General features: G+C 42.3%; 1 protein-coding gene across 2 annotated transcripts in view; it reads left to right on the forward strand.

Annotated features, from left to right (window-relative positions):
• Positions 1-25,564, forward strand: part of stab2 (stabilin 2) — a 98,185-nt gene that overhangs the window by 71,745 nt on the left and 876 nt on the right. For both annotated transcript variants that reach the window (XM_061715031.1, XM_061715032.1), the window contains exons 49-67: positions 6,719-6,847; positions 6,970-7,041; positions 7,118-7,294; positions 8,372-8,467; positions 8,538-8,684; positions 9,753-9,812; positions 9,916-10,039; positions 14,267-14,416; positions 14,522-14,626; positions 16,423-16,530; positions 16,596-16,789; positions 19,409-19,550; positions 20,874-21,007; positions 21,094-21,259; positions 22,300-22,406; positions 22,486-22,605; positions 23,577-23,723; positions 24,586-24,696; positions 24,782-24,913. In XM_061715031.1, coding sequence (XP_061571015.1) covers positions 6,719-6,847; positions 6,970-7,041; positions 7,118-7,294; positions 8,372-8,467; positions 8,538-8,684; positions 9,753-9,812; positions 9,916-10,039; positions 14,267-14,416; positions 14,522-14,626; positions 16,423-16,530; positions 16,596-16,789; positions 19,409-19,550; positions 20,874-21,007; positions 21,094-21,259; positions 22,300-22,406; positions 22,486-22,605; positions 23,577-23,723; positions 24,586-24,696; positions 24,782-24,913 — 2,421 coding nt within the window. The remainder of the gene's footprint in view (positions 1-6,718; positions 6,848-6,969; positions 7,042-7,117; positions 7,295-8,371; positions 8,468-8,537; positions 8,685-9,752; positions 9,813-9,915; positions 10,040-14,266; positions 14,417-14,521; positions 14,627-16,422; positions 16,531-16,595; positions 16,790-19,408; positions 19,551-20,873; positions 21,008-21,093; positions 21,260-22,299; positions 22,407-22,485; positions 22,606-23,576; positions 23,724-24,585; positions 24,697-24,781; positions 24,914-25,564) is intronic.

Genomic DNA, 25,564 nt, shown 5'->3' on the forward strand with positions numbered 1-25,564 from the left:
GAAACTGTAAACTCACAATTACATTAATTTCTAAAAGGAGCTATTTTCTTTATCTCTCCCTAACTCTAACGGGAGGTGATTCTTCCGTCTTCTTCTGGAATACTGTAAACGAAACAACCAGACAGAGGATAGAGAAGTAAGGGAGAAAGAGAGAATAATGTCCATGATCCTAAGCCGTGGCCTCCAGGAGCAGGCAGATCTTCGTTACAGGCCGCTCCAAAACACTGGTCTTAGTTTGAAGGCACACAGAACGGACCAATCCTTTGCCCTTCAGACTTGGTACTCAGAACTCGGCCCATCATCCAGGATCCTCTGGGTCGTCAGCAGGAATCGAAGCTGGCTCAAAATCAGGCACAGGCCACTCACTCGCTGACAAACGGAGGAACTCCGGGCCTTTAATCCATCTTCCATTCGTAAGAAGGTCGTCAGCAGTCAATCCCCGTGATTCTTCATCTGCAGGATTGATCTTTGTGCTCACATACTTCCACTGACCAACATCCGTCAGAGAGTTGGTTAAGTCTGGTCCCTGCAACAGATGCTGGTTCAGTGAAGTTCCTTTATACATGGCCCCACAGTCAAATACAACTCTCAACTTTCCTTTGGTAGGGTGATGTACTCCGTGATGGGGAATGTAGCACACTTTTCCATCATCTTGTTCCAGCTGTTCTGTGGGTACCATATCAGCATAACCTTGATCCAACATGTCACTGAGAAATGAAGTGTACTCCTTGTACTTGACATCTTTCTCAAATTTCCTCTTCAGGCCTTGAAGCCGCTGCTTTGCCACACAGCGATTATTTGGTAACGCAGGATCATTTTCTCGTTCCACTGATGTCTTTTCACTGAAATCATGGTGACTGATGAGCATCTCTTCCAGATGTTCCACAGAGATACGATTCGTCGTGAAGACGGAACAGCCCGTCTTGACTCCACTGCTCTTTCCACTGCGTAGTGGTCCATTAATTACCCAGCCAACTCTGGTTCTGACTGCATATGGTCCTTCACTCTGGCTGTTAATCAGCTCCCAGGGTTCCATCACTTTAGGAGCGTCTGTCCCAATGAGCAGATCCACCTCTGCATCCAGATGGTGAAGTTTTATGTTCCTCAGATAAGACCATTTCGCAATATCTTCTTGCTGTGGAATGTTCAGTCTTGACACGGGCATAGTCTCTTGAGTCATAACATTTGGTAACTCAATAAAATCGTCCACGTCCATGCCAGACACTTCCACACCAGACAAAACAGTGGTACTCACAATTTTCTTCTGTGCCATGGTTCTCAGTAAAATTTTGGCTGGTTTGCCTCTCAGGCCCAGTCTCCTTGCCAGACTGACAGTGCAAAATGTACCTGAACTCCCAGGATCCAAAAAAGCATAGGTTTGCACAACCTCATTGCTCATCTGACATTTCACCTTTACTGCAACAATGGAGAAGACAGTGTAGCCCTCTCACCACGGACCAGTGTGTACGACGGTGGGCGCTTCAGATTTCTAGGTTCGTTTGGGCTGTTACTGGACTAGTAAAACTGTTAAATGACCACACAATCACATCAGACGACACAAGTAGCTTTAGTTGAGTAACCAACGGGCACTCTTTTAGTTTTTTAAAGCAATTGCAATAGTGCACATGAATTAAATTGACATAGGTACATTAGCCGGCATGAAAATAACCCCCAAAAGTAATAAAAGAAAAGAAAAATGTCTTTGTGTGATTCTTATCACTGTTCCGAGCTCTGCTCATTCAAAAGTCAGTCAAGTCACTGTTCGTTGTTGGTCACTTGTTAGTGACAGTCGATTGGACCGGTCAGAACCAGACGGCGGTCTGGTCCCTCTCCTGTGCTCCGTGTACAGGAGGATTATCAATTAGTGTTCGTTGGAGTGCACTCTTAATCACGCGTTCTAGTCAGAACCAGTCGGGTGACTGACATTCATACCATACACAGACAGTCCGTCTGTAGCTCTCAAGCAGGTCTTGGTCCTGGGTGGTGGCTCGCCATCTTGTCCGGATCTTCAACCTTATCCAAAAACCTGACCTGTAGTTTGGAACAGGTCTTTTAGTCTATGATCTAATTCTTTTCATGAATTAAAATACCTTCTGTATCTGTATTCAATTATTTTCTTGTTGTACAACCTTTTAATTATCCATATCAACAGAGTATTGCAGAATGCAAATACTCTTAATTAGTTTTAACTCTTAATCCAAATGAATGAATTTTAGAATGAATATATTCACATATGCTGGCATATGTTTTTAACCAATAACTGGTTGGGTACAAAATAAATGAATTAAACTCCTTCAGTTTAACCAGCTTTTCAATGTAGAAAAATATCAAAATACCATTTTTATCATGTATGAACTCAAAATGACACATTAGTGCAAAATATTAACTTAAAATGACACATTAGTGCAAAATATTAACTTAAAATGACACATTAGTGCAAAATAGAACACACATAGTGCTTTTCTTTTTAACATACAGCACCTAAAAGGCACTTTTAACACTCATTTTACATCTTAGTTGCCCCTTTAAGACCAAAAAAAATGGTGGAATGCACCTTTAAATGCATTAGCACCAAAACAAATAAAATAATACACTTTCCATCTGAAAGTAACATCCTACAACTCAAAAGTGGGGATAAATCCCGTTTTTTGGTTCATTTAGTTCAATAACATTACATCACAACTCCCCTCAACACTAGTAATTTACATCAGCAACATTTCAATGACAAAACATCTCACCGAATCACATCCAATGCTCTAGCAACGACGACGTCTGGACACACTCACAAGGGGGTTTTGGCCTGTGTAAGGCAGGGTTGCTATCTGTTAGCATCATCATGTATTTAGAATGAATTTGCATTAGCTTTTAGCAAACACAGTAACATTTGTGGCTGTTTCTCACCGAGTGGGATAACGTGGTTTTCATTCACCAACTGCTGCTGGGTTCACCCCCTGACTCAACTAACACACAGCTAACAACAGCTGGTGTAACGTTTTGTTAGTTTAATACTGTTTAATACTGTTTTATGAGTTTATATTTCTCAGCGTCTGCTGGCTGCTTCTGTCCTCATGGAACGTCGCGTCAAAGAGAGAGAGCGCATGCGATGACGTCACATCTGATTTGCGTTGGGAGCGCATGTGAAACGTGTGCTGCCATCTAGTGTTGCTTCTAAGTACACCTCTTTTTATATAAGTCAAACCAACTAATGAGGTAATGATAGTTGTAGAGGTAGGTCGTTTTGTAAATGTTCTCAAAATAAAACAACTTATAATATATTTTAATAAAAATAAAATGTTTCTTTAGTTAACCTGGTTAACTATTTTACAGCTTAGTAAGCTGGATTTTCCACCTGGGTTACACCAGCATCATCCTCATCACCGGCCCCTATAGCTCCACATGTCTGAGAAGGTCCAGGTGAAACACTCTGAGAGCTCACAGCTTGTGTGTCCTTTAAGGATGTACCTTTATCCTTTTCCTGAATGTGAAGGACTGATGGATGCTTCTGGTTACACACAATACAGACCAAACGACTCCTGCAGTCTTTGCTTCTGTGACCAACTCTCAGGCAACCAAAACAAATTCCATTTTCCTGTATGAAACTTATCTTGTCCCGATGCATCTTTAACTTGAACTGTGAGCATTTATCCAGAGAGTGACTGTTAAGTTTGCAAAATAGACAACATTTGCTATAGTTTTGGGCAGAGGAAGACTTGATGTTACTGTCCATGTCGATCTTGTTGTTTTCCTTTACTGCGCAGACACTGGTGGCAAAAGCGCTTCCATTTCTCCTTTGCTTTGTGTGACTGGCATTGGGGGCTTTGCTGCGGCTGACAGGTGACAGATCTTGAATATTACCAAAAAATGGGTCAGAGAGGATTTTGACTTGTTTTTCCACAAATGTCACGAGGTCAGTGAACATTACTCTACATCCATTTTGCTCCTGCAGATCACATGCAACGCTCCTCCACTTCTCCCGTAGCTTGTAAGGAAGCTTCATCACAATGATTATGAGATTGGAGGGCATATCCAACTCCTTCATGTACATTATCTGCTGTGTTAAGTTGGAGCAACCTCGAAGAAACAGGGAAAAAGATTGCAGTGCTGGTACATCCTCTGTTTTAATGGGGGGCCAATTCAGAATTTTTTCCATGTAAGCAGAAGCGATTTTATGTTCATTGCCAAAATGCTCCATCAGCAGGAATTAGGCCCTCGCTTGGGGGCAAATGCTGACAGCTCCTGATAAGGTCTCTTGGTGGTCCCCTGGTGTACTGTTCCAAAAATGACAAGCAATCACTGGCATTGTTAGTTTTTCCTTCTACACAGTTTTCAAAGGATCTCATGAAGGAATTAACTGAAGAGGGTCACCATCAAACACAGGAATATTTCTCACAGGCAATGCAGATGTTAGATTTTGCTGAACCAACAGTGCAGTGATATCATTTTGCCTTTGCATAATGTCCATAATAGTATTGCAGGGGTTATTGTTGTGGGGTAGATTCAAAGAGTTTGGAAACATTTGTGTTGTTTGAATTTGACTTATTGCTGGGCCAGTGTCTTGTGTCGTTGCTGCTGGTCCAGGCCTGACATTCACTTGGGTTGTGAGTGATGGCCTGCCGTCAGTTTGCGTTGTTGTTGCATCTACAGGTCTGACAGTGACAGCCCGAGCCTCACTGTGAGCTTTACTTTGACTGTTATTTGCAGCATCCTTTTGTGGAACAAAATCATCCGCGTGAAGATTCAGCGGACGTGTTCCTGGAGCACCAGTCCAGTTCCTGTCGTAATATGAGTTCAGTGCGTCCGATCCTTTAGAGCCACATTTTGAATTGATTTCCAACACATTCAGCTTTGCATGAGCGGCAGCAAGTTCGGTTTCCAAAGTGAACAGTTCTTTCTCCTTTCTGAGTTCTTCCTCTTTGGCTTCCAACGCGTGTTTCCTTTCTAATGCAGCCATACGCTCCATAAGTGCTGCTTTGTCTGCTTGTGCCTTTATTCTTGCAGATGACGTAGATCAGTGATTCTTAACCATAGGGCCGCGGCCCACACTTGGGCCGCGAGCGCCATCTAGTGGGCCGCAAAAAAAAATCTGTTTTGTACGTTTGGGCCGCGGGGGCCGCGGGACTGCATAGCAACTCCCGACCAAATGAGGAGAAGATACTCAGCTAGCTGTACGTGTAATAGTAAGATAAATGGTGTGTATTTACAGAGTAAATCCTTAATTTTGCACAGAGTAGGTTTAGATCCGCCAGTATCAGGGATCGATTACTTGGGTCTGCGCCCAGAGCGAGCGAGCGCGGTCTGATCATTTATCCCGGCGCGTCCCCGCGGCCGGGGAGGTCGGTGCCGCTCGGGCTTGCGGGCTCTGTCGTTTACTGCTGAAGGATTGTACATGTAGATGCGTGGGCTGTCGTGTCTGCTGGACTGGACTGTTGTTCGGGCTTTCGCAAAAGCATCAGAAAGTGACTGCTCCGCAGCCAGAGAGCTGCGGGCTCCTGCCCTCAGCTGATCAGGCTCGGATGAAACCTGACGCGCTGAGTCCTCTGACAACTGATTAATGTAATATTCATGTAATATCTTAAATAAAGTACAATCAAACTAAGTTTTGCTTTGTAAAACTAAATATCGTTCCAGGCTCACCATTGTTTATATTAATTTATTATAAAAATGTGTTGAGACAATTAACAAAGAAAAGGGGAAATTCAAACTGCTGGTAGAGAAATAAAATAAGATAGCATTTGAAAAATAAAATAAAATGTATTTTATTTTTAAGAGAAAAAAATGTGTGTAATTCAAGTTACACATGTTAAGTGGCAAATATGTACTTTTTTTAATATACCAGTCAGATGCAGATGTATATACAACTATGAGGCTACTTGAATATATACATACATATACACACACACACACATAGGGCCTATATATATATATATATATATTTATATATTATGGTGTTCTGGACCTTCGCTTGAGTAAATTTTCTCTAAATGGACCTCTTAAAGTTTTAGTTGAATACCCCTGCTATAAAGTGTTAATATTTAATGGGCCCCGGGCCACTCTGTACTGAAAAAATTGGGCCCCAAGGTCAGAAAGGTTAAGAACCCCTGACGTAGATGATGCCTTAGATGACTTAGAATGTGCTCTGGAACGCTTTTCCTCTTGACATGAAACATTTGAAACACTGTCTTCGGGATTAATCTCATCAGAAGCCACACTCGAGTTACCAGAAGGTTCTGCAGCATCATTTGATTGCACATATGGATAACCAGCATCAGATAACCAACATTTTACTTTTTCAATGAACTTTGAAAACTCAAAACCTTTTGCATGAAAATATATATTTTGCCGTTCAACTTCATCCTCTGGCAAATTCAGATTCAGAATGGCTTCATGCATATCTTTAGCTTCCTCAAAGCATGTATGCATTCACTCAGCTGGGCCAAAAATGAAACACATCTGTATTTAACATTAGTCCTCACATAACATGTTTCAAAGACCCTTCTTAAATTATAATTTGTTTCTTTTAATCTGAATAAATGTTAAATACAAATAGGAAGGCTTTTATTCTTAACTCAAAATAATATTTCTAATGTTTTTAAATAAACAATATCTATGAATTTGAATGTGCCTGGCTCTATAAATAATTTATTAGTAGTATCATGATAAGAAACTTTATTTATTATTCTTATAACTCTTTTCTTCTTTTTAACTTTGATGGTTTCAGGACCAAATCTGGGTCAACCAGGCCAACCTGACCAGCAGCGACGACGTTAGCGCCAACGGCATCATCCACATCGTGGACCGGATCCTGTTTCCTCCCGGCGTCGACAAAGACAACATCCTCTACATCCCTGCAAGTACCTTTCTATTCCTGACGAGCCGATTGGTCGACGGCTGAAACTGGAGAGTCGTGTTGTGGGTAATTATGTGGATCCGTTAGAAGTTTTAGAGCTGAACGGAGATGTTTCCCTGCAGGACTCCAAAAACCAGAACCTGACAGACGTTGCTGACCGCAACGGCTACAAGACCTTCTACAAGCTGCTGGAGGTAAAACTGGCCCTGCAGGGCTTTTGTGGGGGGGTCTAGTCTGGTGAGGGGGTCACAGAGGTGGTGTGTATTCCAGGACACGGGGCTGATGGACCTGATCAACGACGGCCTCAACCAGCCGGTGACCATCTTCATGCCCTCGGACGACGTCATGGCGTCTCTGCCGCGGGAGCAGAAGGACTTCCTGTACAACCAGCACAACCGGCCCGAGCTGGTGGAATACCTGAAGTACCACGTCCTGACCAGCCGGAAGGTGAGGATGATGACGGTGATATCTTGATGAAGCAAGTCCTTCTTAAACCCCGTTGCTACGGTGATACCTTAATAAAGAAGCTCCTCCTTAAACCCGGTTGCTACGGTGATATCTTTATGAGGCGGATCCTCCCCCTGAGACCCTGCGTTCTCATATGAGGACATTACATTTCTGCTGTTCTGCGCCATGATACTTCATTTATACGAACATTGACCCATTGTCCTCATCCGGGACCCCCGCCTGCACCATCTAGTGGTCTCATAATGAAATTACACTAATTTGGGAAAAAAAAAGATGGCTGGGATCACAATGAAAGTCTTCTATGGCAGCTCCCGACAGAAATATGGACAAGGTAAAAATCCTAACCTAATTTTACGATTGAAACTAGTATATTTATGCACAATAACGTCTGCAGCTTCACATGGCATGCTTTTTTGATATATTTGAGTAATATTAGCAAGCTACAACGTCTGTAAACATGAAGTACTCGTTTGAGGACATCAGGTCTATCTTCACTGCAAACACGTACATTCTTTCCAAGAACATTTGTCTTTATTTCTTGCCCAAATGTCCAATTTCTAGTCAAAATAAGTCTCATTACACTTAGAATACTTGTGTTTAGATTTCCATTTGTTTAAAGCACATTTTCACTAGAAATAAGTAGAATAATCTGCCAGTGGAGCAGGCAATGTTTTTACTCTGTAGCACTTTATTTCATTCAAAATGCTGAGTATATTGCAAATAAAATGTATCATATTTTTATTATTAGAACCTGACCAGGATGTGCAAGAATGCAGGGCAGGACCAAGAAAGGGAAATAGAGTTGTGGTGGTTTTTGAGATAACTACTTATTGTAGCAAGCTAAAATTTCATTTTTAGGTTATTTGGGTCCTCCTGATCCCAAATAGCAAGGAAAAAATGTATATGCAAAAATAAACCCATTGTCCTCATGAGGGGCCATTGGATTTGACATAGTTCAACAGCACATAGAAAGCAAAAATTTAATTTCAACAAAAATGACGTCCTACTGATCCCAAATAGTATCTCCATCCCCAGCTGATGACGTGTGATTGACAGGTGTACGCAGAGCGGCTGGTCTACCTGGACCCGGACTCGGCCCGGACCATGCAGGGCTCGCCGCTCTCCTTCTCCTGCGGCGGTCCGGACGCTGTGGTGAGTAAACAACAAACAAACAACAACAAAAGCAAACAACAACAACAGCTGACGAGTTCTCCGTCGTCAGGGCGACATCTTCATCAACGACGGAACCTGCCGGATTGTTCAGAGACACCTGGTCTTCAGGACCGGGATCGCATACGGGATCGACTGCCTGCTGACTCCGCCCAGCCTGGGGGGGCGCTGTGACGAGCAGAAGACCTTCGACCTCCAGGTGACCCCTCCTGAACCTGAGCTGGACCCTGGTGGTCTGTAGAGGACCTGCAGGTCTGGATCTGGACTAGGCCTGTGTTGAAAAAATCGATTTTCTGATTCTAAATCGATTCTCATATTAATTCCTAAAAATCGATTTGTATGTCTAAAGATCGATTTTTTTTTTTTTATTACATTTTTTTTTTTCCATCATTACATTTTTGCCTGGTGAACTTTAATCCCAGTAGTCCCAGTAGTTTTGAAAACTCCTGAACTAAATGAACTTTTCTTTAGAGAAAATGCTGGACATTTCAGCTTAAATTTCTAAATGTTATATTAGTTCAATGAAGTTCATATTATCTATATTTACTATAGCTTGTTTGGTTTCTCTGTTATCGGACACGGTTTGTCATGAAATACCTGAAAAATGCCGGTGCTTCATGGCAAGCTGTGTGTCTGGTGACAGAATAAATCAGACAAGCTAAAATAATTAGTTTACTGCTTGAGCTGTTGCAATTTCTTTCTTTTTTTTGCACTTTAAAAGGGATATTGAAATGCCTATTTGAGTTATTTATTTCTTAGTTATTTCACAATAATTATCGTGAAATTATTATTTCAATAGTTATTTTACAGTCATTTAATCCAGGCAACACTAACCCAAATCAATATCGAATCGAATCAGATCGAATCAAATGGTGATAATCGATTCTGAAACTTAAGAATCGGAATCAAATCGATTCTTGACATTTGAATCGATACCCAGCTCTAATCTGGACCCTAGTGGTCTGTAGAGGACCTGCAGGTCTGGATCTGGACCCTAGTGGTCTGTAGAGGACCTGCAGGTCTGGATCTGGACCCTAGTGGTCTGTAGAGGACCTGCAGGTCTGGATCTGGACCCTAGTGGTCAGTAGAGGACCTGCAGGTCTGGATCTGGACCCTAGTGGTCTGTAGAGGACCTGCAGGTCTGGATCTGGACCCTAGTGGTCTGTAGAGGACCTGCAGGTCTGGATCTGGACCCTGGTGGACCTTGTGAGGACGTCTGGACCGGGTCCAGCTGACTGACTAACCGGTCTTGTTCTTCCCCCCCCAGATGAACTGCGGTCCCTGCGGTCAGAACTCGATGTCGTGTCCCCCCCAAACCAAGCTGAAGGTCTGGATCCTGGTCCCTGGTCTCGCTGGTCCGGTTGAGTCCGGTTGGGTCCGGTTGGGCCCGCCGGCGCCGCTCTGACGCCTCTCTGCCGTCTTGTGTCCAGGAGGTGCAGAAGTGCGACCTGCCGGTGATGTTCGTGAGCCAGAACTCCGGCTGCCGGGCCGTCTGCACCTACACCCTGTGGCAGCCCAGCTGTTGCCACGGTTACTACGGCCTGCACTGTCTGGGTGAGCGCACCTTCGGGTGTTCGGACCCGTGGCTGGATTCACAAAACATTGTTAAGAAAAAAAATCTTCTTAAGTGTAATTTTTTTCTTAAGTTCAGTCTTAAGAAGAAAAAAGAGAAGAATTTATAATTTAATAATAATATAATTTATATATTATTATTTATATATTCTCCAAAAAAGTTCTTAAGTATTTTCTCAACTTTCTTCTTAAGTTTCTTCTTAAGAAAAAACTTAAGAATAAATGGTATTCTTGAAATAAAAGTTCTCAAATTTGTTCTTGACTTTTTTCTTAACTTTAAGACAACCTTGACCTGTCTTAAAATGTATTCTGTGAAAAGGTAATAATAATAATAATAATAATGATAATAATAATAATAATAATAATAATAAGCCTCTAAAATCACCTTTTTCAACACATTTTAGAGTTTAGACTAGTAGGTCATAGTTTGAGGATATACTTTGTAATTAATTACACAAAGAGCCTGTTAACCGTTAGTTAGCATGTTAGTTAGCGTGGTAGTTAATTATTATTATTTTTCCCCAATAGTATTTTTTTCACACATTAATCTCATCCACCATAACCTTGAAAAGTTCCTGCATCTCTTTTTCTCCTTCTCCATGTTTAGTGAGTGACTGACGGTTAAGATGCAAACTACCTGTAGAAATGTTGTTTGTTGGTGCGTGCAATGCAATTACATATTTTAAGAAGTTCTTAAGTAGGAAAAATAAGAAATTCGTAAGAAATGACAGTTTTTAAGACGGTTCTTAAGAACATATTGAGGAATTGCACTTAAGAACTTTCTTATGAACTTCTTAATTTTAGATCTTAAGACATTTCTTAAGATCGTTCTTAAGAACATATTGGTGAATCCGGCCCCCGGTCTTGAAGTTGGGGACGTCCCAGCTGCAGGTCCGGCTGGGGCCAGCGAGGGCTGCAGGTCTGGCCCTGGATCCAACAGGATCTGGTTGGAGGATCAGTGCTATTTTGTTCAATATAGCCACAGCCCCAGCCTTAGAAGAGTGGTTTTAACACACCTTGGTTGTAGATCCAGATCCAGTCACCATGCAGCCAGTCATTGTCTAAAAATAAACTCAAAAAATATCCTACAAAACTTCATAAGCCAGCACAAAGTGTATGTTCTAGTTCGGGGATCGGCAACTCGCGGCTCCAGAGCCGCATGCGGCTCTTTAGCGCCGCCCTAGTGGCTCCCTGGAGAATTTTTCAAAAATGTTTGACCTTTTTTTTCCTTTTTTCCTTTTTTTAAATTTTTTTTCCCTTTCTTCTTTTTTCTTTTTCTTTTTTTTCTCTTTTTTTCCTTTTTTTCTCTTTTTTCCTTCCTTTTTAATCTCGACATTTTCTCAAAACTTTTTTCTCAACATTTCGACTTTTTGCTCAACATTTCAACTTTTTTCTCGAGATTGTACTTCAACATTAATCTCGACATTTCAACTTTTCTCTCGAAATTTTGACTTTTTTCTCGACATTTCGACTTTTTTCTCGACATTTCGACTATTTTCTCAACATTTCGACTTTTTCTCAACATTTTGATTTCGCCTTTCCCCATTTGCCTTCATTCTAAGGCTTATACATACAAGACTTTTCATTTTTTGCGGCTCCAGATATATTTGTTTTTTGTGTTTTTGGTCCAATACGGCTCTTTCAACTTTTTGGGTTGCTGACCCCTGTTCTAGTTTATGTGAAAGAAAGAAAATGTATGAGAATGCTATGGTGAGATTCTACGGTGAGTTGTGGTAAAAAACTGTGTTTGCTTCCCAACTAACATTGTCTCACAAACTTTTTCCACTTCCCTTTGTTAAAGGATCTGTATGTAAGAGCAATAATAAAACGAATCATAAAATGACCCCGATATGTCAACAGACATTTAAAAATCATGTTCATTTCAAATACTTATGTCACTGACAACAGCACTCAAGCCAGGATATTCCAGTTTAAAAAGAGGAGTTGCAGCCCTCAACTGATGTTGATGTTGTCATGTTTTGTTTTGGCCTGAAGCTCCACCCTCCACCTATCTCCCAATCACCAAGTCAGTATTGTTTCTGAAGCTCCACCCTCCACCTATCTCCCAATCACCAAGTCAGTATTGTTTCTGAAGCTCCACCCTCCACCTATCTCCCAATCACCAAGTCAGTATTGTTTCTGAAGCTCCACCCTCCACCTATCTCCCAATCACCAAGTCAGTATTGTTTAGGCATCCGGGTTGCCAGCTCGGCTCTAATTATCGCAGCCATGGCAGCCTACGTTCCTGCTGCATTCTGCAGCCTACCTGGCAACCTCTGGTCGGGGGGAGGAGGGGGAGGGTACACGCTCAACAATATTTTGAAAGTGACTGCAGTACCAGTTTTGGACATTTCTTACAGACGGCTCCTTTAACTGGCACCACACCCACAATTACCATGGGTGTGGCCAAACTGTCACTCAGTGGCCAAACTGTCAAAACAAATCAATGAACTAGAACCAAAAGTATGGGAAGTGGTGAAATCATAAATATTCCTTTAATAAAAACATAAATGCTGTTTTGGCTCCTACAATCAGGTTGGAGGATCTGGTTGGATCAGGGGTGGCCAACCTGCGGCTCAGAGCTGCATGCGGCTCTTTGCCCGGTGTCATGCGGCTCTTGCGACTTTATTTGACAGGTGCAGTGAAAGACAGACAAAATATGCCGACTGGAATCGAACCCGTGTCGCTGTACATGGGAAGGTGTAGATAAGTCGCCTGCTCAACACGTTGAACTACACGCACGCATGCGCTGGTGTTGAATTTTGCATTTGTGACGCAAATAACGTGGAGGGAAAAAAAATCCACTCTCAAAATTGCAGGCAAAAAATGCCAGGCCGTGGTATACGCTCATTATATCACAGCTGAGGAGCGTCTCCGGCCCGACGCAAAGTGATGTATTGCTTTTATAAAACAGTTACCAATAATGTAAATATGAAAGAGGAATACACAATCTATTTTATAGATACATATATATAATATAATAAATACATATTATCCAGTAAAAATAGCCTCACTGTGGAAAAACATAGTCCCATCTCTCCTGATGTAGCTCCACATGTCGTCTTTTGCTCGTCTTTTTTTTCAGAGACAGGCACTCCTCAATCCATTCATCCATCGTTAGCCCTCCCCGGAGATCAAAGTTTACCGTGAACATGCCTAATTAATTGTTTATTTAACACCAGCTACTTTTTGCTACCTACTGTCACCGTCCAAAATTATGTAACAGTTGGTTGTTGTCATGGATACTTTGTTGCTTCCCTGACGCGGAATGATATGCTTTAGAATAGAAGCCGTGGTATATGCTCATTATACCACAGTTAACAACCGATCAGATTGTAGGATTTCACCTTTCCGTTTTATAATGGTATTTTTATGTCTCAGAGAGAGCAGGGAGTGAGGGATGGGGCAGTTGATGTGGACGATGTGGCTCTTTGCAGTAACACAGTAACCAGAGGTGGGTAGAGTAGCCAAAAATTGTACTCAAGTAAAAGTACTGTTACTTCAGAATAATATGACTCAAGTAGAAGTAAAAAGTATTCATCCAAATAATTACTTGAGTAAAAGTAAAAAAGTACTTGGTGAAAAAACTACTCAAGTACTGAGTAACTGTTGAGTAACGTCTGATTTATTTTTTACAGCCATTCAAACAGACAAAAGTACAAAATAATCATCTTCAGGCAAATTAAATCAATAAAATAATACAATAAATTAAAATTAATAAAAAATTAAAAATAGCTTAAATTAAAATAATCTTAAAGTAAATTCAAGTACTTTAATAAATAATAAAATAACAGAATAAATACAAAAATTAACTAAGCACAAGTAGCACAAAATTCCAAGCCTTTGTACATTTCTTTTTTAACCAGGCAGAACTAGAACAAGCCCATGAACTCATAGAAACTCTGTGTGTGTTTGAGTCTGTGTAAATGTGACAAAACATGCAGAAACAAACATTTTTCCCAAAGAATCACCCAGTGATGTCATGAGATTGACGCGTACGTGGATAAAAGGGATAAAAGAAAAGTAACAGCTCAACGTAGCCTAATGTAGCGGAGTAAGAGGAACAGTTTCTTCTTCACAAATCTACTCAAGTAAAAGTAAAAAGTATAGTGATTCAAAACTACTCCTAAAAGTACAACATTTCCCAAAACTTACTCAAGTAAATGTAACAGAGTAAATGTGACATCACATGTCTCTGTCCCCCCCCAGTCTGCCCGGGGGGGGTCCACTCCCCCTGCAACAAACGGGGTACCTGCGACGACGGTCACCTGGGCAACGGGACATGCCTGTGCGACGCCGGGTTCGAGGGCACGGCCTGCGAGCGGTGCAGCAGTGGGTTCCACGGCCCCGCCTGTAAAGGTCAGTCTGGGGCCGGGGCCGGGGCTTGGGGCCGGGGCTTGGGGCTGGGGCTAAGGGCGGGGCTAGGGGCGAGACTCCCAGCATCCACCTCTCTGTCTCTTCCAGCCTGCAACTGCTCGGAACACGGGTCATGTGACGACGGGCGGCGAGGGACGGGTCAGTGCTTCTGCGACGAGGGCTGGACTGGAGACCGATGTGACGTCCAGCAGAGTGAGTCCCACCTCCTCCTGATCCACCCGCCGCCGCTCACTTCCCACTCAGTTTTAGTGTTTTATCTTCACATTTTATTTGTTTTATAAGTTTTACATTTCAAGTTTTCCTCTGAATCCACAGTTCACCGCATTGTTTCTAAAGCTTTATAAATAAAGTTTAGATGACCACAAATCAATATTTACAATCTGGTGAAACAAAACCAACCAAACATCAGTTTTGGTCTCCATAGCAACTCATTTACCATATTGGCCCGAATATAAGAGGACCCTGATTAGAAGACGATTCCCTCTTTTTCAAGACTCAAGTTTGAAAAAAGACTTTTTGAACACCAGATTCAATTTTTATACAGAAAATAATTACAGTACATCTGAAACAAATTATTATAACAATTTATACCAAGGTCTGTGTGAATAATCGATTCTGATTGGCTGGCACGTGTCCATTAAAAGTGTTAATTGACACCTAGAAAACAAGTTCGGTCAAATTGCCCGATATCTTTAATATCATTGCGCTGGATCAACTGCCAGGTGGTAACCACGGCAACGGAGATTCAGAGAAGAAGAGCCGGCTACCGCAGGACGGCGACATGAGTGATTTTGTAATTTAATTTTAATTTATTTGGTGAATTTAACATTTTTGATGACTGGGATGCAGAAGAGGAGAGAAAAGAAAATGAAAAGAAACCGGAGAAATGGCACTAGAATATCCCCCCTTGCTAAGTCGTATCTCAGGTCCGTCCTTGTTCCAGGTGTTAGTCAGACCCTCAGGTGTTACCAAGGAAACTGAGTTATGGCTTGTTAAAACACTTTGTAACTTACCAGGTTGCAACGGCTGCAGACGAGAGGTTAAATAGTCCGCTCAGCCGCTCGGCTGTTTCACACCCTCGACGTGGGGGCGTCAGCGTCGTCCATATATTTATGTTAATGGACAACTCGTCGTGCATTATCCCTTACATATTCGAGAGAAAAAGCATGTTATTTTGCCTCATTCAAATCATCATCTTGAAGTTTGCATCATAACTTCTCCTCAGCTGCCGGTTAACCTGCCGATCTTCCACCCACTTTTCTCCAGATTGTCGCTACGTTTCTCCATTTTCTGTTATCTCTTCTCTTATTTTCTTCTCTTTTCTTTCTTACCGCTATTTTTTATTTTTCTTCTTCGTGCTACTGCTATTTTTATTTTTATTCTTTGTGACAGGAGTTCACTTTTACGGAAGAGTATTAGGGCCAGGGAGGAGAAAAAATATTTGAGAGGGGAAGATTTTTTTTTTTTTCATTGTGCACTTCGAGAAAAAAGTCGAAATGTCGAGATTAATGTTGAAATACTTAATATTTTCTTCTGTTTTCTTTCTTACCGTTATTTTTATTTTTCTTCTTCGTGACAGGGGTTCGCTTTGGCCTGGGGAGTTAAGTTCAGCATTCGCTTTAGCGTTGTGAATGGGTACAATGTCTAGAGCCCGAATGGAAGACGACCCCCACTTTTTCAGTCTTATTTCAATGCAAAAAACACTGTGTTATATTCGGGCCAATACGGTAGTAGTAGTAGCAGCAGTAGTAGTAGTAGTACCGTATTGGCCCGAATATAAAACAACCCTGATTATAAGACGACCCCACTTTTTCAGTCTTTCCTTTTTACCTTCTTATATTCGGGCCAATACCGTCCGTGTCCCTGTGGGTGTGGACTTATTTATGACATCACAGGAGGTTGTCCAGTTCTTTAGTCTACGATGAAACTCTGGCAAATTAACTGGAACTAACGCCGCGTCACGTTTAACCCTCGCCATCTGTCCCCAGCGGAGGTTTTCACCTGCTCGCCGCCCTGCCACCCGAAGGCCGTCTGCAGGGAGAACAACGTCTGTGCCTGCCGGCTGTTCTACGAGGGAGAAGGGTACATGTGTACAGGTACGTGCCCCCGCACTGCATCATGGGAAGGAGCTGCTGAGGGTCTGATCGGTGCGTCTCTGCAGTCATGGACATGTGTGACATCTGGAACGGCGGCTGTGATGCTAACGCCTTCTGCTCGCAGCGCGGCGAGCAGTTGAGCTGCACCTGTAAGAGAGGATACTCCGGAGACGGATTCACCTGCCTCCCCATCGACCCCTGCAGCGGAGAGGACGGAGGAGGCTGCCACGAGCACGCCGTCTGCAGCATGACGGCCCCGGTAGGACCGCAGGAACCCCACAATATATATACCGTATTTTCTGGACTATAAGCCGCTACTTTTTTCATAGTTTTTCAACCATGCAGTTTATACAAAGCTGCGGCTATCAGTGGCGTCGCCTGGCCTGGGCATCCGGGGCTTCAGCCCCGGACGTTTTTTCTTTAGCCCCGGATAATTCAACTTCAGAAGAAAAAAATCATAACTGTACATTACGAGTCACTAAAGAAGTTGTAGTTTTCCATTATTATCCAAGACTAATCAGAGAGATGGATTGCGTCTGTATTGAACTAATACGGGACGCGATTTGTCCCGTATTTTCATTAACGCCCCATACACACGTCTGTCACACACACATCAACACTAAATTTAACACTAATGAACAAAATAAAACACAGGAAACATTAAGGCCAGCAAAATCTTAGTGGCGGGACAACAGGACCTGCTGCGTCTGTGCCAGATCTTTCTATGTGCCAGACAGCGCAGCGGGGAGGACTCGGGCTTCACCTCCAGGTAGGGGCTGGGAATTGGAATTAAAAGTTCCGTATTGAACCAATACGGACATATATTATGCCAGGCCCGGTTCTACGATGGTGCATAAGCATGCATTGCATCCTCAGTTTGTGTTTGCGTGCTCAGTTGAAAAGACGAAAAGAAAACTGACAAATTCGCCCGCGTTAAGCCTGATTTATGGTTCCGCGTTAAATCGGCGGCGTAGGGTACGCGGCGACGCGCACCGTACGTTCGCGTCCCCGCTTACTATACGCCGTAAGCTCTGCTTTGGTGCAACGCGGAACCATAAATCAGCCAGTGTCCGTCACGCATCTGCGTCCAGCAGTTTGCTGCACCAGCAGGACGCTGCTCTCTGATTATGGCTCACAGTTTATGAAAACCCCAAATAAAAAATAAATTAGAGAATATTTTATGAAATCAATAAATAATTCCATCATCAAAATTATAACAAATAAAGGTTTAAGATATCTTGCTTTGCATGTAATAAGACTAGGTAATATATTAGTTTCACCTTTTAAGTTGAATTATTGAAATAAATTAACTTTTACACCATATTCCAGTTGAATTATTGAAATAAATTAACTTTTACACCAAATTCTAGTTGAATTATTGAAATAAATTAACTTTTACACCATATTCTAGTTGAATTATTGAAATAATTTAACTTTTACACCATATTCTAGTTGAATTATTGAAATAATTTAACTTTTACACCATATTCTAGTTGAATTATTGAAATAAATTAATTTTTACACCATATTCTAGTTGAATTATTGAAATAATTTTACTTTCACACCATATTATAGTTGAATTATTGAAATAAGTTAACTTTTACACCATATTCTAGTTGAATTATTGAAATAAGTTAACTTTTACCCCATATTCTTCACCTGAAGCAATATTCTACACCTTGGCTGATGTGGACATACAGAGCATAGGAGGCTATTTCAGCTGCTATATGGGTGGCTGTCTGTACAGTCATGCAAGTTCAATGCTATTAAAGAACACGTTATTTCATATAAAATAAACACATTTTTATGCAGTTTTGGGGCTTTTTTTTTGGCTCCTGCTCTGCTGAAATCGGGGCGTCCTTTATTTCTATTTCTGAAAGGTGGCAACCTCTTTTGCTTTAATTCCTGTGTTATCTATAAGTGAATCATCCTGTTTCTATCAATATAGTATGTTTCATTCTGGTACATTTTGGCAGTGTTTGGCTGTAGACAAGACGCAATAAGGCTCAAGAAAGCATTGAGCTTTTTTCCCCAGGTAGATCCCATAGGCTTCTATAAGGGTCTGGGCTCAGCCCCCAATGTTCTCAGTCCCAAGAAACGCCCCTGGCGGCTATTCTGTGGATTTTTCTTCCACCGCTCGGGGCGCTCTAACCGGAATTAGAATCAAAACTAAGACAAAATAAATGCAAAGAAGAATACGCTACTTCTTCTTTAGCAGATAGAAGTAGAAGCAGATTTCAAACAGATAAATAGATAAATAAATACCGGTTATTTTCTCTTGGTTTTGTCCCGTTTTAATCAGAAAAGTTGCTGCCGTGTTAAAAGACACTGTAGGAAAGATCTATTTAGGTACAAACATGTACATCTCTTACAGTTCAAAATCCTTCTATACATGTAGTAAATATCTAATCTAACAACATAAATATCTGCGGCTTGCATATCTTTTTTTTTTTTTTAAATAGAGCAGATGCGGCTTGTATATCTTTTTTTATAATTTTTAAAAAAATAGAGTGGATCCTGCTTATATGCAGGTACGGCTTATAGTCCAGAAAATACGGTGTATATATATATATATATATATATATATATCGTTTTCGTATATGTATATATATATATATATATATATATATATATATATATATATATATATAATCTATATATACGTATAATTTATATATATATATATATATATATATATACACATATATACTGTACATATATATGTATATATATATGTGTGTATATATATATATATATATATATGTGTATGTGTGTGTGTATATATGTGTATATATATATATATATGTGTATATATATACATATATATATATACATATATATATATATATATATATATAAATAAATAATGTGTGTGCAGGGGAAGAGCAGGTGCACCTGTAAGGTCGGCTACGTCGGAGACGGCGTCTGGTGTGAGGTCAAACAGCTGCCAATCAGCCGCTGTCTCCAGGACAACGGAGGCTGCCACCCGGACGCCAAATGTACCGACCTCCACTTTGAAGGTACGCGCTCACATGTTTATATTATAATTATGATACGTATTATATACAGTGGGGCAACACACGGTTTACACATTAAGTCACGAAATCCAGTTCATTCCAGTTGTGAACCATTTTAATTCTATTTCATATATTTACAAAAACAGCCAAGCTAAGAAATACAGCAGATTTGCATCAAGCTCAGTCTTATCTGAGCGTAGTAGCAGAAAATAAGTCGTCACTCGCTCATTCATCATTAAAACATCTAACTAACTCGCTAGTTTCACTGGTGGATATAGCAGAGTATCGTCTGCATAGAGGTTATGGTTCATGTCAGGCTGCCTGATAGCAGCACCTGGTTGCATCAATAGATAGAAAACATGTCTAAAGTTAAATCTATTGGTCCAGAGTACAGAGCCCTGAGTAACACCTTGGATGAGAAAACAGCTGGTGCACTCCTTAAAGGTTCTGCAGGGGAATGTTGTGATCAGTAGCAGCAGTAGCAGTAGCAGCAGTAGTAGCAGTAGTAGTAGTAGCAGTAGTAGCAGTAGCAGTACTAGCAGTAGCAGTAGTAGTAGCTGTAGCAGTAGCAGTACTAGCAGTAGCAGTAGTAGCAGTAGCAGCAGTAGCAGTAGCAGCAGTAGTAGCTGTAGCAGTAGCAGTAGTAGCAGTAGTAGCAGTAGCAGCAGTAGCAGTACTAGCAGTACTAGCAGTAGTAGCAGTAGTAGCACTAGCAGTAGTAGCAGTAGCAGTACTAGCAGTAGCAGCAGTAGCAGTACTAGCAGTAGTAGCAGAAGTAGCAGTAGTAGCAGCAGTAGCAGTAGCAGCAGTAGTAGCTGTAGCAGTAATAGTAGCAGCAGTAGTAGCAGTAGCAGCAGTAGCAGTAGTAGCAGTACTAGCAGTAGTAGCAGCAGTAGCAGTAGTAGCAGTAGTAGTAGCAGTAGCAGTAGCAGTACTAGCAGTAGTAGCAGCAGTAGCAGTAGTAGCAGTAATAGTACTAGCAGCAGTAGCACTAGCAGTAGTAGCAGCAGCAGCAGCAGCAGTAGTAGCAGTAGCACTAGCAGTAGTAGCAGTAGCACTAGCAGTAGTAGCAGTAGCACTAGCAGTAGTAGCAGTAGCAGTAGTAGCAGTAGAAGCCGTAGTAGTAGCAGAAGTAGCAGTAGCCCTAGCAGTAGTAGCAGTAGCAGTAGTAGCAGTAGCACTAGCAGTAGTAGCAGCAGTAGCACTAGCAGTAGTAGCAGTAGTAGTAGTAGTAGCAGTAGTAGCAGTACCGTATTGGCCCGAATATAAGACAACCCTGACCCAGTCGGACCTCGTCCTGACTGGTCGTGTTGCGTTTGTGTGCAGATGCAATGGTCGGCGTGTTTCACTTGCGCTCGAAGGAGGGTCAGTACAAGCTGAACTACAGCGCAGCTCAGCAGGCCTGCGCCGCGGAGGGGGGGGTCCTGGCCTCGTACGCTCAGCTGAGCCTCGCCCAGCAGGTCAGTGAACGCAACACGGCGGGATTCTGATTCCCGGCTCGCCGCTGGTTAACGCCCGTCCTCCGCCGGCCGTGTTTCCTGCGCAGGGCGGGCTGAACATGTGCGCCGCTAGCTGGCTGGACCAGGCGCGGGTCGCCTACCCCACCACCCAGGCCAACCCCAAGTGTGGCTACGGACACGTGGGAGTCGTGGACTACGGCACCCGCAAGAACCTCAGCGAGACCTGGGATGCTTTCTGCCACCGGATGAAGGGTGAGGGTGCGACCACGTGGATTCTGGGAGTTTTAGGATGCTAGGGGTCACCGGTGAGCGTGTCGTGTGTTTCTAGATTTTTTTGTTTTTTAGATTAATTTATTTGCACACTTTTGAAAGAAGAAAAGAAAAAATACAATGGAATGCGTTTAGAGAAAATAAAAAAAAAACAACAAATAATGTGAAAAATATGATAAAAGGAGCAGAATGTAGCATAAACCAAAACAAAGAGCATCTGGATATAGAGGTATAGTATATACAGTGTACTTATATGTACATGTGAGTGGTACTGGGTCAGCAGCTGTTTACATCTCAGCTATGAGTTTGTTTTTCAATCTTTTTTTGAAAACAAGGAGGGACGGAGTGCTAGGTACCAGGTTCCAGGTGTTATCCCTTCTGTGTTTAATATTATATTACCCTCTAATGGTGCGACATCGAGGTGGATGGAGATGAGATGCTAATCTAGTTGGATAACTGTGAATATTGGATTTTATACAAAAGTATTGGTGGAAGTGGAGTGGTAGTGATTGGCTTAAATACAGAATTTTGTAAATAAAAATAGAGATTTGCATTTTATTGATATCAAAAATATTTATAATCTTGAGTTCAGAAAAAAGAGGAACAGATGCTGGGCCTGGAAATCTGACCTTGTGACTGTTCTAACAAATCTTTTTTGGAGTAAATAAAGTTTGTGGAGATATGTGCGACAGGTGCTGCCCAGAAAACATTACAATACAAGAGATATGGATAAACAAGACTGGAATACAAAGTTAGCAGGCAGGATCTATTGAGAACAGCTTATTTTCCTCATGTTTCCAATCGACTTCGACACCTTTCTGGCCACAGAGTTGATGTAATCTTTCCAACAACATCGACAATTACACCCAAAAATCGAGCCGAAGATACCTTATTAATTTTATTATTTAAGGTTGGCTTGTTCTGGATCATATTTTTTCCCTCCAGAGTATAAAATGAAATTAGTTTTTTTGATATTAAGAGATCATTTGTTCAGTTAGAACCAGTTTGAAAATGTGTTTCAGTGGTGAAGTGCGAGTGCCGGCCCGGTTACCTCGGTGACGGGTTCAGCTGCGTGGGGAACCTGCTGCAGGTGCTCCGGTCCACCCCCACCTTCTCCAACTTCCTCACGGTGAGTCGCCTGCGTCCGAGTCTCCCGCCGCCGAGCCGCTTCGGTCGTAAGACGCGTCTCCGTCTTTGTCCCGACGCAGCAAATCCTGAACTACTCCGAGGTGTCGGAGTCGGGCCGGAGGTTCGTGAAGCGCCTCAGCAGCCCGGCCGTGCAGTCCACCCTGTTCGTGCCCGACAACGACGGGCTACCTGACAACCAGGTGAGTGTGCTTGGTAAACGTAGAAATATAAACATCGGTTATTTTCAGACAGAGTCACTCTCAAGTACAGCTGGTGTACCTGCGGATGCGTATCGGGTCACTGAGGTCAGTGTTGTGCATTACGGAAGAGTATTAGGGTCAGACAGGAGAAAAATAAAAAGAATATTTTAGAGGAGGAAGATTTTTTCTCATTATGTACTTCTGGAAAAAAGTCGAAATGTCGAGAATAATGTTGAAATATTGAGAAAAAAGGCAAAATTTCGACTTTTTTCTTAAACTTGTATTTCAACATTAATCTCGACATTTCGACTTTTTTTTCGAAATTGTATTTCAACATTAATCTCGACATTTCGACTTGTTTCTCGAAGTGCACAATAAAAAAAATCTTCCCATCTCAAATATTTTTTCCTGCATGGCCCTAATACTTTTCCATAAAAGCGAACCGCTGTCACGAAGAAGAATAAAAAAAATAGCGTTAAGAAAGTAAAGAGAAGAAAATAAGAGAAGAAATAACAGAAAATGGAGAAACGTAGCGACAATCTGGAGAAAAGTGGGTGGAAGATCGGCAGGTGAACCGGCAGATGAGGAGAAGTTATGATGCAAACTTCAAGATGATGATTTGAATGAGGCAAAATAACATGCCTTTTCTCTCGAATCTATTATTATAATCATTTGTTTCAGATGTACTGTAATTATTTTCTGTATAAAAATTGAATTTGGTGTTCAAAAAGTATTTTTTCAAACTTGAGTCTTCAAACAGAGGGGGTCGTCTTATAATCAGGGTCGTCTTATATTCGGGGCGATACGGTATTCATTTTTAAACTATGTGAACTGAACTTTGCTGTGCAGGTTTCTCATGAACTAGTTCACTGTCCGAGGTCTACCTGGCGTACCTGACGGTGTGTGTCGGGTCACTCAGACTCGTTTTGATGCTCAGGTTTGACCGTGATCAACTTTGTTTCCACCTGCAGACGCTGTCTCAGCGGGACCTGGAGTTCCACCTGTCGGAGGGTCAGGCTCTTCCCCTCAGCCAGATGAAGAACGGCAGCCGCATCAAGACCGGCGTGGGCAGCCTGACGGTGCTGGGGGTGGCGGACCTGCTGAACCCCTCCCTGCTGGTCAGAGTTAAACATCTGGGGGGGATCCAACACAAACATCTGGGGGGGGGGGTTCTGTCGATTTCTGCTGCTTCGTCAAGAAATGCTACCGCTGCATAAACCGATAGCGTCTGTCTATCGATTTTTTCTATCCTATCAAAAGGTTTTCTGCCTTTGTAGAGCTACAATTTGACTGTTTTACTCCCTAACCCACTTCCTTTTCCCCCCAAGTGGTCCTTGTCACCTGCCAGGCCGTCATTGTAAATAAGAATGTGTTCTTAATGACCCACTGGTTAAATAAAGGCGAATGACTGAATGAATATCAAATAAAGCGATAGAATTGTTTTTTTTCTTTTTATCGTACAATGTTCACAAAATGTAATGCAATTCATGTCATGGGTAGTGTATTTTGAAGGATCAAATACTCAACATCCCATATTTTAAATCAATATTTCAGAGGTAGCATAATTTGATAGGCCAGTAACGTCCTATCAAATAATTCTCCCGTCACTTGATGCATTCAGGTAAGACGTTTTTGAGAGAGAAAAGGAGAAAACCGGGCACGGGAAGCATCTAAAATGATCTCTGCTGGCCTGATACTGCGCCGCAAAATATCTAATATTATCTCTGCTGGCTTGTATATATATAAATATATATCTGCTTAGGGATTTTGAGGATGTTACTCACCGTTAACAGCAGCGTGGACTGAAGGGATGCAAGAAATGATGGGCGTGGCAATCAAACTTTGAAAATCGACTGTGCGCAGAACCACAAAGTAGCAGATCTCGACGGGTAGCATGGATTGACAGAACAGGGGGCTCCAACACAAACATCTGGGGGGGGGGGGCGGATTAATAAAGGTCTAACCGTCTCCTCTCTGCAGTCGTCCCGCTACATCAACAACCGCTTCATCACCGACGCCGACATCCTGGCCTCCAACGGGATCATCCACGTCATCCTGGGCCCCCTGGAGGCCCCGCCCCCTCGCCACAAGGTTGGTGATGTCACAACGACGCTCCCCACGTTTCCTTCTAGGGGCTTTGCAGCCGTCCAGTGACCCGGTTTCTCTGGTTCTGCAGATGCGCGTGGAGCACCAGGCCGGGATGGGGGTGGGGCTGGTGCTGCTCCTCGTCCTGGTGGCGGCCGCCGTCTTCGTCGGGTTCCACTTCTACCGACACAAGAGCAAACCCTTCCAGTTCCGCTACTTCAAGGTGGGTCGAGTCCGGGGTCTGGATCCAGACCTGCGGTTCCTCTATCGATGTTATGTAAAATTGCATAATAACAGCACAATAAATATGTACAATAAATAGAATAACATTGAAAAACATTAAGACAATGGGATGTGGCAGGTCGGCCTGATCAACAGGTGCAAGAGTCAACTGTAATTTGTTGCAAATTTTGTTTGAAGACAGAGTGTAATATGAATGCAGAGAGTTTTAGATTGTTTTGTAGTGTGTTCCAGTCAATAGCGCTGCGACCAAAGACTGTCCGGGCTTTAGGGATGGAGAGTTTAATGAAATGACTGGACCTCCGATTGAGGTCAGATTGACAGGACACGAGTGTAGACGGGAAGAGAGCTAGAGAGGTGTTGTAGATGAGCAGGAGCCAGTGACAGAGCCGTCTGGTGGGGAGGGATGTCCAGTCTACCAGATTATATAAGTCACAGTGGTGAACGGTATCCAGTTTATTGAGGGTGGATTGAGATGCCATCCTGTAGATGATGTCACCATAATCAAATATGGACAGGATGGACAATTTGATAAGTTTGTGTTTTGCTGAACGGGTGAAACCGGCCTTGTTGCGGTTTCAGCGCTATCGCTCAACGGGCTGCTGTGCGCGCTCCCGCTGCCAGAAATCAGATT

Source organism: Cololabis saira, chromosome 23 (assembly GCF_033807715.1).
Source record: "Cololabis saira isolate AMF1-May2022 chromosome 23, fColSai1.1, whole genome shotgun sequence".
Lineage (NCBI taxonomy): Eukaryota > Metazoa > Chordata > Actinopteri > Beloniformes > Belonidae > Cololabis > Cololabis saira.